Genomic DNA, 16,818 nt, shown 5'->3' with positions numbered 1-16,818 from the left:
ACACCGGGCATTGATACTGGGCATTGATACCGGGCATTGATAATGAGCATTGATACTGGGCATTGATACTGGGCATTGATAATGGACATTGATACTGGACATTGACACTGGGCATTGATACTGGGCACTGATACTTGACATTGATACTGGACATTGATACTGGGCATTTATACTGGGCATTGACACTGGGCATTGATAATGGACATTGATACTGGGCATTGATACTGGGCATTGATACTGCACATTGATAATGAGCATTGATACTGGACATTGATACTGGGCATTGGTACTGGACATTGAATCCGGGCATTGATACTAGTCATTTATTCTGGGCATTGATACTGGACATTGACACTGGACATTGATATTGGTATTGATACTGCACATTGATACTGGACATTGATAGTGGACTTTGTATTGGTCATTAATACTAGACATTGATACTAGGCATTGATACCGGAAATTGATACTGGACATTGATATCGGGCATTGAAACTGAGCATTGATACTGGACATTGATACTGGGCATTGATACTAGACATTGACACTGGACATTGATACTGGGCATTGACACTGGGCATTGAGACTGGGCATTGATAATGGACATTGACACTGGGCATTGATACTGGGCGTTGATACTGGACGTTGATACTGGACATTGATACTGGGCATTGAAACTGGACATTGACACCGGGCATTGATACTGGGCATTGATACCGGGCATTGATAATGAGCCTTGATACTGGAGATTGATACTGGGCATTGATACTGGACATTGACACCGGACATTAATAGTGGGCATTTATTCTGGGCATTGATACCGGACATTGATACTGGACATTGATATCGGGCATTGATACTGAGCATTGATACTGGACATTGATACTGGACATTGATACTGGGCATTGATACTGGACATTGACACTGGGCATTGATACTGGGCATTGATACCGGGCATTGATAATGAGCCTTGATACTGGACATTGATACTGGACATTGGTACTGGACATTGAATCCGGGCATTGATACTAGTCATTTATTCTGGGGATTGATAATGGACAATGATACTGGGCGTTGATACTGGACGTTGATACTGGGCATTGATACTGGACATTGATACTGCCCATTGATACTGGGCGTTGATACTGGACGTTGATACTGGGCATTGATACTGGACATTGATACTGGGCATTGATACTGGACATTGACACCGGGCATTGATACTGGGCATTGATACCGGGCATTGATATTGAGTCTTGATACTGGAGATTGATACTGGGCATTGATACTGGACATTGATACCGGACATTGATACTGGACATTGATATCGGGCATTGATACTGAGCATTGATACTGGACATTGATACTGGGCATTGATACTGGACATTGATACTGGGCATTGATACTGGACATTGACACCGGGCATTGATACTGGGCATTGATACCGGGCATTGATAATGAGCCTTGATACTGGACATTGATACTGGACATTGGTACTGGACATTGAATCCGGGCATTGATACTAGTCATTTATTCTGGGGATTGATAATGGACAATGATACTGGGCATTGATACTGGACATTGATACTGGGCATTGACACTGGGCATTGATACTGGACATTGATACCGGACATTGATACTGGACATTGATACTGGACATTGATACCGGACATTGATACTGGACATTGATACTGGACATTGGCACTGGACATTGATACCGGACACTGATACCGGACATTGATACTGGACATTAATACCGGGCATTGATACCGGACATTGATACTGGACATTGATACTGGACATTGATACTGGGCATTGATACTGGACATTGACACTGGACATTGATACTGGACATTGATACTGGGCGTTGATACTGGACGTTGATACTGGGCATTGATACTGGACATTGATACTGGGCATTGATACTGGACATTGACACCGGGCATTGATACTGGACATTGACTCCGGGCCTTGATACTGGGCATTTATTCTGGGCATTGATACTGGGCATTGACACTCAACATTGATACTGGGCATTGATACTGGGCATTGATACTGGACATTGATACTGGGCATTGATACTGGGCATTGATACTGGACATTGACAGCGGGCATTGTTACTGGGCAATGATACTGGGCATTGATAATGAGCATTCATACTGGACATTGACTCTGGGCATTTATTCTGGGCATTGATACTGGGCATTGACACTGGACATTAATACTGGGCATTGATACTGGGCGTTGATACTGGACATTGATGTTAGGCATTGATACTAGACATTGATACCGGGCATTGATACTGAGCATTGATACTGGTCATTGAAACTAGGCATTGATACCCGACAGTGACTCCGGGCCTTGATACTGGGCATTTATTCTGGGCATTAATACTGCGCATTGACACCGGACATTGATACTGGGCATTGATACTGGGTGTTGATACTGGATGTTGATACTGGGCATTGATACTGGACATTGATACTGGGCATTGATACTGGACAGTGGTCAATATTGTCCTGGCCAATATTTATCCCTCAGCTCACATCACTAAAACATTATCTGGTCATTAGCAGATCTCTGTTTGTGGGAGCTTGCTGTGCGCGAATTGGCTGCTGCATTTCCCACATTACAACAATGACTGCACTCCAAAAGTACTTCATTGGCTGTAAAGCACTTTGGGTCATCCTGAGGTTCTGAAATGCGCGATATAAATGCAATCTTTCTTTCTTTGAAACAACAATGTGAGCTGAGTCTCACCTTATTTGCATAAAAACATAAGAACATAAGAAATAGGAGCAGGAGTAGGTCATACAGCCCCTCGAGCCTGCTCCGCCATTCAATACGATCATGTCTGATCCGATCATGGACTCAGATCCACTTCCCTGCCCGCTCCCCATAACCCCTTATCCCCTTATCGTTTAAGAAACTGTCTATTTCTGTCTTAAATTTATTCAATATCCCAGCTTCCACAGCTCTCTGAGGCAGCGAATTCCACAGATTCACAACCCTCTGAGAGAAGAAATTTCTCCTCATCTCAGTTTTAAATGGGCGGCTCCTTTTTCTAAGGTCATGCCCTCTAGTTCTAGTCTCCCCTATCAGTGGAAACATGCTCTCTGCATCCACCTTGTCAAGTCCCCTCATAATCTTATACGTTTCGATAAGATCATCTCTCATTCTTCTGAATTCCAATGAGTACAGGCCCAACCTACTCAACCTTTCCTCATAATTCAACCCACTCATCTCCGGAATCAACCTGGTGAACCTTCTCTGAACTGCCTCCAAAGCAAGTGTATCCTTTCGTAAATATGGAAACCAAAACTGCACGCAGTATTGCAGGTGTGGCCTCACCAATACCCTACAAGACTTCCCTGCTTTTATACTCCATCGCCTTTGCAATAAAGGCCAAGATACCATTGGCCTTCTGATCACTTGCAGTACCTGCATACTATCCTTTTGATAATCATGCACAAGTACCCCCAGGTGCTGCGGGCCAGTGATTTCATGAACCTATGGTTTCCAAAGCTCTCCACCTCTGAGGTTTCCTCACCTCGAGTCTCAGTCCGTTGTAGACTTATCAATAGAGATTAATTACCATAACAGCTCCATTATCAATGTATCCTGTGATGACCAGGCAGGTGGAAGGTGAGCTCTGAACCTTGGCATTTCCCCTTCTCGCAATCTGTGACTTGTGATATCCCAGAGTTTCAAACCTAACCCCGCCTAGAAAGATTGAAGGTGTATCTCCTGAATGTGTTCAGGATACATCTATCACTTGCCCACGGAGTCAGTCTTAATCCTATCGCCTCTCAAAGCCCCCAGCAGCCGGTGAACTTGTCCATTTGGGGATTTCCTGACTTGATGTGGTCTATCTGACCTGGTGTGGGGCTTCCCCAGGTCCCACAGAGGGTTAACACACAGAGGTTAGAGGGAAATGGTTAGATCGCTTGGCTAAATTGGCAGAAAATAAAATGATCAGGTTAAAAAGATAATAATTTGGACAGATAGAGGAGGGGAAAGATTCGTGAGGGGCAGATGGGAAAATAGAGACAGGAAGGGTAGCAGAATCAAAGCGTTTGAGGCTTTCTACATGGTGAAAGTTGTTGCTGTGAAGGTATATTTAAATGTGGTTGTGGTGATGTTATAGACTGGCCCTATCGCTGGGTCTTATACTGCTACATGTTTCAGTACCGTGCTCGAGTTAAAAATAGACCGTCCGGAGAGATTGCAACTTCCTGTTGGCAGTCGAAGGGTGAAATAAAAACCAGGACTGGATCCAGCAAACTGTCAATAAGGAATCTCCGCAATCTTATTGGCTGCTTCCTCGGGTGGAGTTGGACAATTCAGGGTGGGCCTCCTCCTCCTCCTCACCCCCACGACTCCGTCCAAACATTCTAGCTATGGTTCCTGTGATGGACTGTGTGACAGGCAGGAAGATGTAGAGCTGGAATGTGACAGGAAGGTGTTGGGACTATGTGCCTGGCCACAGTACAGCTGCTCTGCCTCTTCCCTCAGCTTCACTTCTCACTGCTCGGCCTGCCTGTTGCCATGGTAATATCTTCTGCATTGCACCAGACTCCCTATAGTGGCTCTGTGGACACACGGCAAGCCTCTCCCACACACTGTACCATGGGCTGGGTGACAAGGCAGCGCACTAATTGGCAGAGTGAAGATTTAACCCTCACTTTCTTTCCCTGAGAATACACAGATTCTCGGTAAGCATTGAGGCACACTCGCTGCACAAAGTGGGCCTCTTTTTCTGAAATGCTTCAGAATTCGAAAGTCCGCAAGAGAAACAGGATTGCTTTCCGTTTCAGTTTAATAGTCCACATATTCCTCGCAATCGTAAAATTCACAAACTTCCAAATCACAGCCCCGCGGGTTCATCGTGTGTGGGGGGGGTGGGGGGGGTTACCTTTTACAGAGTAAAATGGGCAATCCCCCATTTTATACAGTATGGGCTAGAAATTCGGCAGCTTAGCGCCTCACGCTGGTGCTGGGGGGGACGGGGTAACGGGGATAACAGGGTAATGGGGAAATGGGGTAACAGGGGCAATGGGGTAATGCGGGTAACAGGGTAATGGAGCAACGGGGTTTATGGGTTAATGGGGTAACGGGGGTAACAGGGTAATGGGTTAATGGTGTAACAGGTTAATGGGGTAATGGGGTAACAGGGGTAACAAAGTAATGGGGCAATGTGGTAATGGGGTAACAGGGTAATGGGATAATGGGGCAACAGAGTAATGGGGTAACAGGGGTAACAGGGCAATGGGGTAACAGGGTAATGGGGGTAACTGGAGTAACGGGGTAATGGGTTAACGGGGTAAAGGGGGTCACAGGGTATGAGGGTATTGGGGTAACAGGGGGGGTAACGGAAGTAAAGGGGTGCTGAGGGGTTAGTGACCGGGTGCAGCGAACGCTAACGCTAACTCCTGCCGCCGGGGCCTCTCGCGCCTTGCCGATCATGACGTCATAAAGTGCGCAGAGCCCTGTCAACGCCCCGGATGTGAAATTGCCCCCCGCCCCCGGCTATATAGCCTCGCGCCGACAGCGCCACGAGAGAAGGCGTGGTGAGCTGGTCTGGCTGCTCGGGGAGCGTTAATTAAAGGCAATGGTTTTCAGCCAGCGCCACCTTTATTATCGGCACCAGTCTGGTGCCTGCGCACAGTGTTTCACCAGTGCCCGATGTCCTGGCCTCCCCCTATGTGAGTGTTTGGGGCTGTAATGGCAGGTCGCCTAGCAACACAACCTTCCAACGCGAGCTTGTGCAGCATTACTGGGCCGTCCCTTTCAGCGAAGGGGGCAGCCGGAGACCGGTCCCAAAGCGCTCGATATTGTTCAGCGTCTGCCTCTTATGCCACCCCCCCGACCTCCGGCTCTCTGACTTTAGCGCCCTGAGAGAAACGGTTAGCACTCGATTTACTGCTCCACTTCCCCCTCGGAGCGCTAAAACTGAATATCGCCGGAGGGACGGGCCAGTGATACTGCTCAAGCTCGTTGTGGGAAGGTTGTGTTGCTTAGCGACCTGGGCGACTGCCATTACTTTTACAACATTTGACAATTTGGGGTGCTGCCAATTGCTCGCCCTGTTTGGTTATAAAGCACCATTCATTATCCACATGTTTGCAAGTGCTTTACACCTATTAGGAACAGGAGGAGGCCATTCAGCCCCTCACGCCTGTCCTGCCATTCAGTTAGATCCATATGCCTGATCCACATCCTAACTCCCGGTCCCTGCCTTGGCTCCGTAACCCTGATAGCCCTACACAACAAAAATCTCTCCATCTCAGGCGTAACATTTTCAGTGGAACACCTCCCCCAGCCCCAGCCCACCGCCCCCACCCCACCCCCACCCCAGCTTCAACAGCTTTTGGGGGAGAGAGTTCCCAATTCCCACTGCCCTTTGTGTGAAGAAGTGCTCCCTGACATTACCATGAACGGCCTGGTTCTAATTTTAAGGTTCTGCCCCTTGTTCTGGACTTCCCCCACCAGAGGGAATAGTTTCCCTCTCTCGATCTACCCTGTCAAATCTATTCATCATCTTGAAGACCTCAATTAGATCAACCTTTAACCTTCTATATTCAAGAGACTACAAGCCCGGTCTGTGCAACCTGCCTTCATAATGCAACCCTTTTAGCCCCAGTATCGTTCTGCTCAATCTGTGCCACTCCCTCTCCGAGGCCGATATATCCTCCCTGGGGGGCCCGGCCCAGGACTGGACGCAGTGTCCAGGCAGTGTCTGACCAGAGTTTATACAAATATAGCAGAACCTCCTGCACTTTGTATTCCTGCCCCGTATGATAAAGGCCAACAACCCATTAGCCGATTTCATTAGTTTTAATACCGATCTATTGGGTTTTGGGAATAACTTTTTGCTTGCTGTGTTATCCAGGCTAACCAGGCTGTTAGTTTGCTCCAACAACAGATCACCATCAGCCACGAGTGGCCAAGTGATATTTTGCTGGTGTGGATTGAGGGAAGAATGATGACCAAGGCACTGATCAAACCCACTGCTCTCCTTTAGCTGGGCCATGGGCTCTCCAACACCTAGCTGAAGAAGCAGACAGTCCCTCAGTGCTGGCCTGCATTACATGCCCGAGACCTGGTGCAGAGATTGCACCCACAACCTTCAGACCTACAAGGGAAAAGATTCATGCAGACAATAGATTTCTATAGGTGATGTAAAAGATACCAAGGCACTATTTACTAAACAGATTATATACTCATTATCACGGTGCTATTTATGGAACCTTACTGCGCCCAAATTGGCTGTAAATGGAACTTTGGTCATGAGTTTATAATCATACCATGACCGAATTTATATAAATAAAATGAGCTAGTTTGTTAACTACTTGTTCCCCGAGACAGGCCTCGTTGCTCATACTGTGCTGGTTTATTTGGGTGTGTGTGTGATGCCTGTGCCAGTCAGTGCCACCTGTGTGGGCAGTGCCCTCATCCCCTGAGGCATCAGCCTGTCTGTCAGCATTCCCGTAAACATTTCCCCCTTCCCCCTTTAACCCAATAGCGGCCAAGAAAGAGAACTTACCACGTGGGGAAATCATGGGAGCGAGCCAGTGTCCTACGATCCCTTGGCACAGGACGGCTGAAATATTCTTGGGGGCTAAAATAAAGCAAAGAGACAAGTGGTTAGACTGGGTCCTCAGACATGCAAGCAGCGGAATCTCAGGTACTGAGTTTCACAGGAGGGAATAACCTGGAGATTGTTCCACACTCCGTAACTGACTGCAAGACAGATTTTAATTTACGTAGCATCTTATCACGTTGCTCAGTAACGTCTCAAAGGGCTTCACGTAACAGGGATTGGTTTCGGGAACACCATTACCTCCGAGTCACACACCATTCTGACTCGGACACAGATCACCGTTCCTTCATCGTCGCTGGGTCAAAATCCTGGAATTCCCTCCCGAACCGCACTGTGGGAGCACCTTCACCACACGGACTGTAGCGGTTCACCACTACCTTCTGAGGAAACTAGGGGTGGGCAATAAGACAGACTTGAATTTATATAGCGCCTTTCACGACCACTGGACATCTCAAAGCACTTTACAGCTAATTAAGTATTTTTGGACTGTAGTCACTGTTGTAATGTAGGGAAACGTGGCAGCAGCCAATTGACACAGCAAGCTCCCACAAATAGCAATGTGATAATGACCAGATAAGCTGCTTCTATTATTGACTGAGGGATAAATTTTGGCTCAAGGACACCAGAGAATAACTCCACAGCTCTTCTTCAAACTAGTGCCATGGGATCTTTTACATGCACTTGAAAGAGCAGATGGTTTAACATCTCACCTGAAAAACAGCTTAGCACTCCATCAGCACCACACTGGAGTGTCAGCCTAGATTTTTGTGCTCAAGCCCTGGAGTGGGATTTGAACCCACAACCTTCTGACCCAGAGGCAAGTGTGCTGTCCACTGAGCCATAGACGACACTTATGTATATACCTCACATTGACGCCCACATCCCAAGAACAAATCAAGAAAGATGTAATTAGTTACTTCAAGTACAACAACTGCAGCTATACAGGCGAATGCAGCAGCCGTTCTATGTACAGAAAGATCCCACAAACAGCAATGCGATGAATGAGCAGTTAAACTGTTTAATTGCATAGACTCAGAGACGCCTATTGGCCAAGACATCAGGACATGCTACTCTTTGCATAGTACCACCGAATCTTTCACATCTACCTCAATCACATGAGAGGCGGCTTCAGTTTAATGTCTCATCTGAAAGACAGCACCTGTGACAATGCAGCACTCACTCAGCTCTGCACTAGCCTAGATTGTTGTGCTCAAGCCCCTGGAGTGGGACTGGAACTCACGACCGTCTGACTCCCTGAGCCACAGCTATGCCATCTGTGATAAGGAGGTGGAACGGGAGGGGGCAGGGGATGGACGCATGAAATGCCATCTGGGCATTTGGCGCACAGTCTTTATTTCACTAGTTCCTCGTGTGCATTAGCTGTGCACGATTGTGCTGACTCCTACACAAGGTGTGCTGCTGAGACACTGCTGTTCCTCTAAATGCGGACTGACCCAGTGACTTCAGGGGTATCCTGAGCCCCGAGCTGTGATTGACACTGGCTTCTTTTGGAAAACATTTTCACTAGCGTATAATGTAAATGCATTATTATGTAAAGAACATTTGGGTAGCTTCCGCCATTCTGGACACTGCAACTGTTGAATAAATAATGAATGGGTTATGGCTGTGAACAATGCGGTGTTTTCCTGCTTTAAGGTTGGGTTCAGTCTGTGCGTGAAGTGCTGCATTAAGTGAACTCTCAGTTCTTTCACCACGGTTAATAATTCAGTGTTTCTTCCAACACAGACAGCAAGCAGCAAAACTATCTAAAGGAGGCCACCACCTCTGTACCAAAGGGCTTCACAAACGACTTGGGTCACAAGATCACAGGACAATTATAGATGTGGTCAAATCATTCCAGGTTTTGCCTCCACTTCTCGATCTGGATGGGTTCGACCTCCACTGCAGACAGCCCCTGGGAGCATCGTCTCTGAACACTGGGTTGATATCCTGACGGGTTCTTGGAGTGGAGACCCCAGATACCATCTAGTGGGACCCCCTGGTCAGGGGCTGTGAGTCAGGCTGGCGACCTGTCCACATTGCTGGGTGTAAAAACTGTGGAAGAAATGGAGTCCCTCGTACCGCTGGGCATGGGGACAGAAGAAGAAGATTCCATCTGGGGTTATCACACACGTCAGTCACTCTTTATGTAGAGAAGAATTTTCTAATATCAGTCCAACATTACCGTTTGAAGTTACGACCCACGCTTCTACCCCCACAATTTAATTTAAAGCAATATTCCAAGTTAACCTTTTTTACACCGACACCATCTTATATCCCTCTACAGGTGACCTTTCAGTCGCCTCCTTTCTCAGTTGAAATGTTCGAGTTTCTCCCCGTAACCCAGAGCCCCGACCCTGGAACCAGCCCGTGGTTCCTCTCGTTCCTTGGTGCCTGTAACTGTACCCGGTGCTCAGGGTACGACTGATCTGACCAGATACTGTACAGTTTGACCAACACCTCCTCTGACCCACACTCTCCTGTTCTGGCTGTTGTAGGTTAATATCCTCTCGGTTTTGCTGATTACTGATCGACGTTGGTTGGACATGTTGAGTATCGAAGTTACTCAGACTCCCTGGGTCTCTTTCAATACGAACAATATAAACGAAAGGGTACAATCTTAAAAGGGGGTGCACGAATAGAGAGACCTGGGGGTGGCGCTGACGTCATCAGTCCAGTGTTGAGCCTCGCGCCCCACCCCGCTAACGCCCTGCGGAGGTGAATCACGCCTCCAATACTGGCCCTCACATTGTTTGAAACAAAGACCCAAATTCCGCGTCAATCAGCGGCCTATCTCACCGAGTGCTAAACGGGGAGAGCAGAGCGGCCATTCCCAGGCTCGTGGAACGTCCAGCTCAATGTGTCTTGTCGATTCTTCCTTCCACGTGTCTGTATTCAGTTTCCCCTCCCATTGCTCTGTCCACTTGCATATTTTGCCCAATTCATTCTATGTTTTCTCAGCTGCTTCATCTGATTCCACTCCTCCTAGTTTGTTATTATCTACAAATTTGGCCATTTTGCATTGATTTTCTGACCCATCTTCTGTATATTCATGGCCAGAGTTCGCCTCCATGTTTACAGACTTTCTGCTACTTTTGTTTTTGTTACTAGCTCAGCCTCTACGCTCCCTCTCCATAGGCAAAGAAATCTGTGCATGGGCTCAGGATTGGACTGTGTTGATTTTCGCCCTTCCCTTGATACTGTGTACACTATCAGCCCTGTCGATTCAATAGGGGTCAGGACTACATGGCCCCTCACCCACCAGTAAGTGCAGGAGTGTATATCCTACAATTTACCCCCTGCCAGCCCTTCCACAAGCATAGTCACTATATCTAAGATTATCCAACTTGGTATCAGACAGTCAGGTTTTTGAGGGGACGGTAACAAACATTCTCATGTAAAGTGGACACGGAGTGTGGGATATGCAGTGCTCAGCTCACCTGCATGCACTGACAGATTGCCAGTCTGAATGTCAGATTCTCAGAATGAAGAGCCATGTTTGCCCCGTGATGTGGAGACATTTGCGGTGAAATTTGACAAGGCCCGAGAAAGGATCGGGCCGTGCGGAGCGAGATTTGCTGGAGCCCAGTCACAAAGCTCAGGCTGCGTTAATGTGGTGCCTGCCAATGTGAGTGACTTTAGAGATCAGAGGGCGCAATATCGCGGCACTGTTGCGAGGCTGCATTCTCTTAAAGCAAGGCTGCCAGTTTTGAAAGCAGTCACGAGCCCATAAAGGTGAACTGCTTTCTGAAAAGACAATCATTCAAAAATAAGCAGTCTTCAGCTCTTAAAGCTGAATTGCTTCCTCCGCATGAAAAACGGTGAAATTGCTTCAGCGCTAACACAAATGGCTCAACAGGCCAGGGAAGGGGTACCTCGGGTCTCGCACGCAGCATTCCAACTTTGCACAGGGGATCAACACTAGAAGAGAGGTCATTTATCCATAGGGGACCAGCAGGCCCTCCAGAAAGATGTGGGACCAGATTGTCGAGGTGGTCATTGCCAATAATTTCACCCCCACAACTTGGCTTCAGTGCCCAAAGAAGGTCAGTGAATGCATCTTCAAAAGCCGTCTCCTACCAACTGCACCACTAGCCTCACACACTGCTCAATGCACGACCCCCACCCCCATCACTCACCTACCAACAATCTCAACCAATCACGAGGCACACCGCACATTCTGAGCTTCACCTCACCCCCTCGGAGGAGAGCATGTTGGCCATTCTGAGCAGAAGCATGTCTGAGCCCTTGGCCAGTGGCGGGGCTCAAAGAATACAACATCACATCACACTACCCTTCATTCCACAGTCTCTTCTGATTTACAAGCTGCACTTTGTGTAAGTATGCACCTCTTGTTTTACTTCTCTCCCTCACCACAACCCGACCATTGTGCCTTCCGCATTTCACTCACCCAAGAAATCCAGCCTGCCCAGCCAGTGATTGACCAGAAGAGGGAAGAGAGTGAAGAAGAGGAGACACCGTCACTCGATTTCACACTCCCAGCCACCCGCTCCTCGAGGTCGTCCAGCAAGGCCACCTGCAGTGTCCCCCACTGAGAGTCAGCAGCCTTCCAGCAGCTCTGCTGCAGCTCCTGGGGGAAGACTGCATGACATCACCAGGATAGACAAAGGCACACACAAGACAGGCACTAACGGAATGCACAAAGGTGATGAGTTGATTTATTGATGTAATGTTGGATGTATAGATGGATAAAGTTGGTTTGGAAAGTTTGCTTTGTGGGGGCTTTTATCTCAGCATCGTGGCTAAGGGAACACTGTGATGGTCAGTAACAGCGGGAAGGGAAGGTGTGGGACTGATGGTGAAAGGGGAATTGGGGTTGTGGTCACTGGGGACGCAGGCGGATATCCCGAGCTGTCAGGGTTGCCTCCTTCCTTCCACTTCCTCCTCTTCTACTTCCTCCTCTTCCACTTCCTCCTCTTCTGCTTCCTACACCTCCCTCTTTGAGCAGCTTGTTCCCTTTGCTGCCTCTGCTCCATCTCAACGTGATGTTGCAGCTCTAACTAGAGCCCCCGGGATTGTGAGCAAGTGGTGTTCTCAAACATCTTCCTTTAACATCCAAAACCTTGTAAGCGTCCAGCAGCACTCCCTGCAGACTTTAACAATGTTTTACATGTATTGCACCAAGCCGTTACTCCAATAAAATATCAAAGAAAACACTCCAAAAGCTGAAATAGTAAACTTACCTGAAAGATGTGTGTGTACCTTTCAGAAGTGCTGACAGTGCCTGTGCTGTATGCTGCACGCACGTATTTCCATGAGGGGTTGGAAGAGGGCGGTACAGAGAACAGCAACAACCAAAATCACAATGAGCATCAATACCGATTGAAGTCACGGTCTGCACATTCACATGTAAAAGGCCCGTAGACAACGCTCGACAGAATGGCGGCCGCTGAGTTCTGTGACAGACGGACTGAATGGCTGACCAATTTCCCGGCAGTTGCCAGTAACTGACGGCTTTGATGAACTTTGATCAGCAGCGAAGTGACCCTCAGAACTCCCGCCCTGGCTGCAGTCACTGAGCAGTCTCCAGCAGATACCTTGGCTGGGGGATTATCTCCAGCCACCTCAGTGAGACCACTGCCGATTTAAACATGGGAGGTGTGAAATCTGGGGGGCTTCGCAGTGAATGTGAGAATACTGACTGAAACGGGCAAGGTCCATTTAACCCCTGGACCTGAAATCCCCCAACCCCTGCACACTGACCATTCCATCCCAACACACTGTTAGCGACAGTTGCAATCTTCCACTTCTGAAAGGCAGAAAGTCAGAGATTGGAAACTGAACAGATCAGGAAAAGAACATTAATTAGGAATGAACCTGTGAGTTTCAGGTAAGGGTAAAACGCTCGGCACATGTCCATTTTCAGGTAGCCAAGGCCTGCACAGGACAAAAGATCAGACCCATCCCTTCCCATCCCCCACTGTTACACCAGACCCCCATCCCATCCCGTCCCCCACTGCAACACCCGGACCCCTGTCCCATTGCCCACTGTTACACCCGGACCCCTGTCCTGTTGCCCACTGTTACACCCGGACCCTCAATGCGTTGCCCACTGTTACAGCCGGAAACACACCTATGTCCAGTGTCAATCTTCGGATCACCAAGCACCTTAGTGCAGTTGTGGCAGGGGCAGTGATCCTAAATAGAGTAAGTCTTGCCTTTCCGGCTATCCCAATAAATAACCCTCAGTGGGCCCAGTGGGATATGACTGTGGATCTGCGGGCTCCTTCCCCTGTCCCTCTATCCCGGGCAGGACCACCACATATTATGAATTGCGGCTTTGGCCACAAGTAGCGACAGGGCGCCTGCAGGGAAACCAAATGCTGCATGTTTCCCTTCACTTTGTCATCTCTGTTTGATGTATTCCTGGAGGTTTCATCCCATCTCCCTCCCGCCCCCAAGTACCCTGCCCAGGCCTTTTGCCCCATCACAAATATTTTTATAACTGGTAAACAGAAATGTTCAAAATTCCCCCGTGATTTATGTTCCAGTTGCTCCCCGAGCCTGGGAGATGAGTTTAGTTGCTGGAGACTGTGGCCCATTCTAAAAGGGCTGGCCACCCTTCGTGTTGTGCAGGCAGCACCTGAAATACAGTGTTGGGTCGACGGAGTTCAGGATTCATTTGCAATGAATCTGAGTTGTTCATCTCATCCTGTTCATCCAATTCACTGTCCAGTTTACAGGGCTCGTCGAAAATAGCCTTCTTTTCCGATCTGATCGGATTATCCAAATCGCTGTTTTGTGGAGATATCAAAGGGCGGTTTACGTGCAGTCAGAAAGTCTTGTTGCAGCAAGTGATGAGGTACTGACAAAGGGATTGTCAGACTCTGCAGAACACCCATCGGCTGCAGTAATTCTGAGTAAGTTGTGCAGGGCTCAGTTCTTGCCATGTTGCTGAGGTTTGTGTCAGGGTGTGTGACACGGTGTGTGTCAGGGTGTGTGTCACGGGGTGTGTCAAGGTGTGTGTCATGGTGTGTGTCAGGGTGTGTGTCACGGTGTATGTCACGGTATATGTCAGGGTGTGTGTCAGGGTGTGTGTCAGGAGCGATCACATTCCTTGCTTACACTGTGGCGGGCAAGGTTACACTGGTGTGACTGATCATTCCTAATCCTGGCCCTGTGATTATTGGGGAATACCATCGCTCAGAGTTTCTCTGCACTTGACGTGTTGGAGCTGACTCTATGCTGTGTGTTCCACAGGTATTCAGCAGCACGAAGGGAAATGCTCATTCCCCAGACGGGAGACAGGATACTCGAGCCCCCCCAGCCTGCCCCAGTGCAGCGGCTCAATGCTATTCTACCTGACAAGGTGAAACATTGCCAGCAATGTCTTCTCCACAAAAAACAGGACAAATCTAACCAGCTCATTTATTGCTCGATCAACCTCCTCTCAATCATCAGTAAAGCCACGGAACGTATCATCAATACTGCCATCGTGTGACACTGCTCGCCAATAACCTGCTCACCCATTCTCAGTTTGGGGTTCGCCAGAACCACTCGGCTCCAGACCTCATCACAGCCTTGATCCAGACATGGACACAAGCTGAATGACAGAGGTGACAGTCGCTGCCCTCAACACCAAGGCAAGTGTATCACCAAGGAGTCCCTGTAACAATGAGCTCAATGGGAGTCAAAGGGGAAACCCACTCGTGGCCTGGGTCATTGGAAGATGCTTGTGCCTGTTGGAGGTCAATCATCACAGGCCTGGGACATCAATCATCTCAGGCCTGGGACATCAATCATCTCAGGCTCCCAAGGACATCGCTGCAGGAGTTCCTGAGAGAAACATCCTCAGCCCAACTATCTTCAGCTGCTTCATTAATGAGGGGAAAGTCATCATGAGGTCAGGATTGAATCTGTTCGCTGATGATTCCACAATGTTCAACTCCATTCACAACTCCTCTGGTAATGAAGCAGTGAATTCCAGCCTAAACAAGACCTGGATACAATCCCGACTTGACGAGTGGCAGATAACATTCGTGCCACATGTGACCGAGGGTCAATGGTACCACCATCATCAGTATCCTGAGGTGTCCATTGACCAGAAGCTGGTGGACCAGACACATGGCTACAAGAGAAGGGAAAGGGCTGGATACACAGCGACAACAGGCTCACCTCCTGACCTCTCCTGACCTCTTCACCATCTGCACGTGTGGAGTATGTGGAGTACAACTGAAGATATTATGTGGAAACTGTACAGTGCTTGAATACTGTGTTCAGTTATGGTCACTGAGACAAGGGAACTATCTAAACCCTGGCAGTGGTGCCTAGAGGAGCCATCAGGTTGTCATGTGTCGGAGGCACTGAGGTGTGAGGAAAGGTTAGAAAAACTGGATTGTTCTACCCTGAAAGGAAGTGAATAAGAGGGGGAATTAACAGAGGAACAGAGCTGACAAGCGGCAGAGAAAGGGTTAATGCTGAGCATTATTGACAGCAGAGAAAGAGGTCACAAGGTCAAAGCGACCAGTTCAGGACTAACGTCAGGAAGCACTGCTTCACAGAACCATGAAATGGGCTCTGGTACAGGCATGAAGGGAATTACTCTGAAGGTGTTCAGGACACAGTTAGATGCTGTGCTGACGGATGTGTAGCTTCCTGTGGAAAGGAGAGCTCGATGGGATAACCGGCCTCCCTGGAGCTGATGACCGAGATCAGCTCGCCCAATGACTGGCGACAGAGCCGCTGATGGTCAGAGGGAGAAAGCCCAGCCATCTCGACTGACCTTCAGTGACATCACCACCATCAACATTCTGTAAGTCCTCCATTGACTGGACCAATATCAACAGCGTGGCTACTAGGGCAGGGTAGGGGCTGGATACTCTGCAGATACTTCCAGGACCCCTCAAAGCATCTCCACCACCTGAAAGGTCAAGTGGGGCGTGTGATGGAACATTCCGCACTCGCCTGGATTGGTGTAACAATCACGCTCAACACCATCCAGTACAGAGCAGCTTGTTCCGGGGCCCAAAATCCATTCCGCCCCCTGCATTGCACTGGCTGCAGGCTGTACAATCTATAGGGTGCATTGCACTGGCTGCAGTCTGTACAATCTATAGGATGCATTGCATTGGCTGCCATCTGTACAATCTATAAGATGCATTGCATTGGCTGCAGTCTGTACAATCTATAGGATGCATTGCACTGGCTGCAGAATGTACAATCTATAGGATGCATTGCACTGGCTGCAGTCTGCA

The 16,818-nt window shown here is 48.5% G+C and overlaps 1 protein-coding gene across 3 annotated transcripts in view; it reads right to left on the bottom strand.

Moving 5' to 3' along the window:
- rims3 (regulating synaptic membrane exocytosis 3) overlaps positions 1 to 16,818 on the bottom strand; it is a 713,695-nt gene that overhangs the window by 362,530 nt on the left and 334,347 nt on the right. For all 3 annotated transcript variants that reach the window (XM_070898523.1, XM_070898525.1, XM_070898524.1), the window contains exon 3: positions 7,547 to 7,621. In XM_070898523.1, coding sequence (XP_070754624.1) covers positions 7,547 to 7,621 — 75 coding nt within the window. The remainder of the gene's footprint in view (positions 1 to 7,546; positions 7,622 to 16,818) is intronic.

This window comes from Pristiophorus japonicus, chromosome 14, assembly GCF_044704955.1.
Source record: "Pristiophorus japonicus isolate sPriJap1 chromosome 14, sPriJap1.hap1, whole genome shotgun sequence".
NCBI classification, from domain to species: Eukaryota; Metazoa; Chordata; class Chondrichthyes; family Pristiophoridae; genus Pristiophorus; species Pristiophorus japonicus.
The sequence above is the reverse complement of the archived record's forward strand: the minus strand, read 5'-3'. Positions and strand labels throughout refer to the sequence as shown.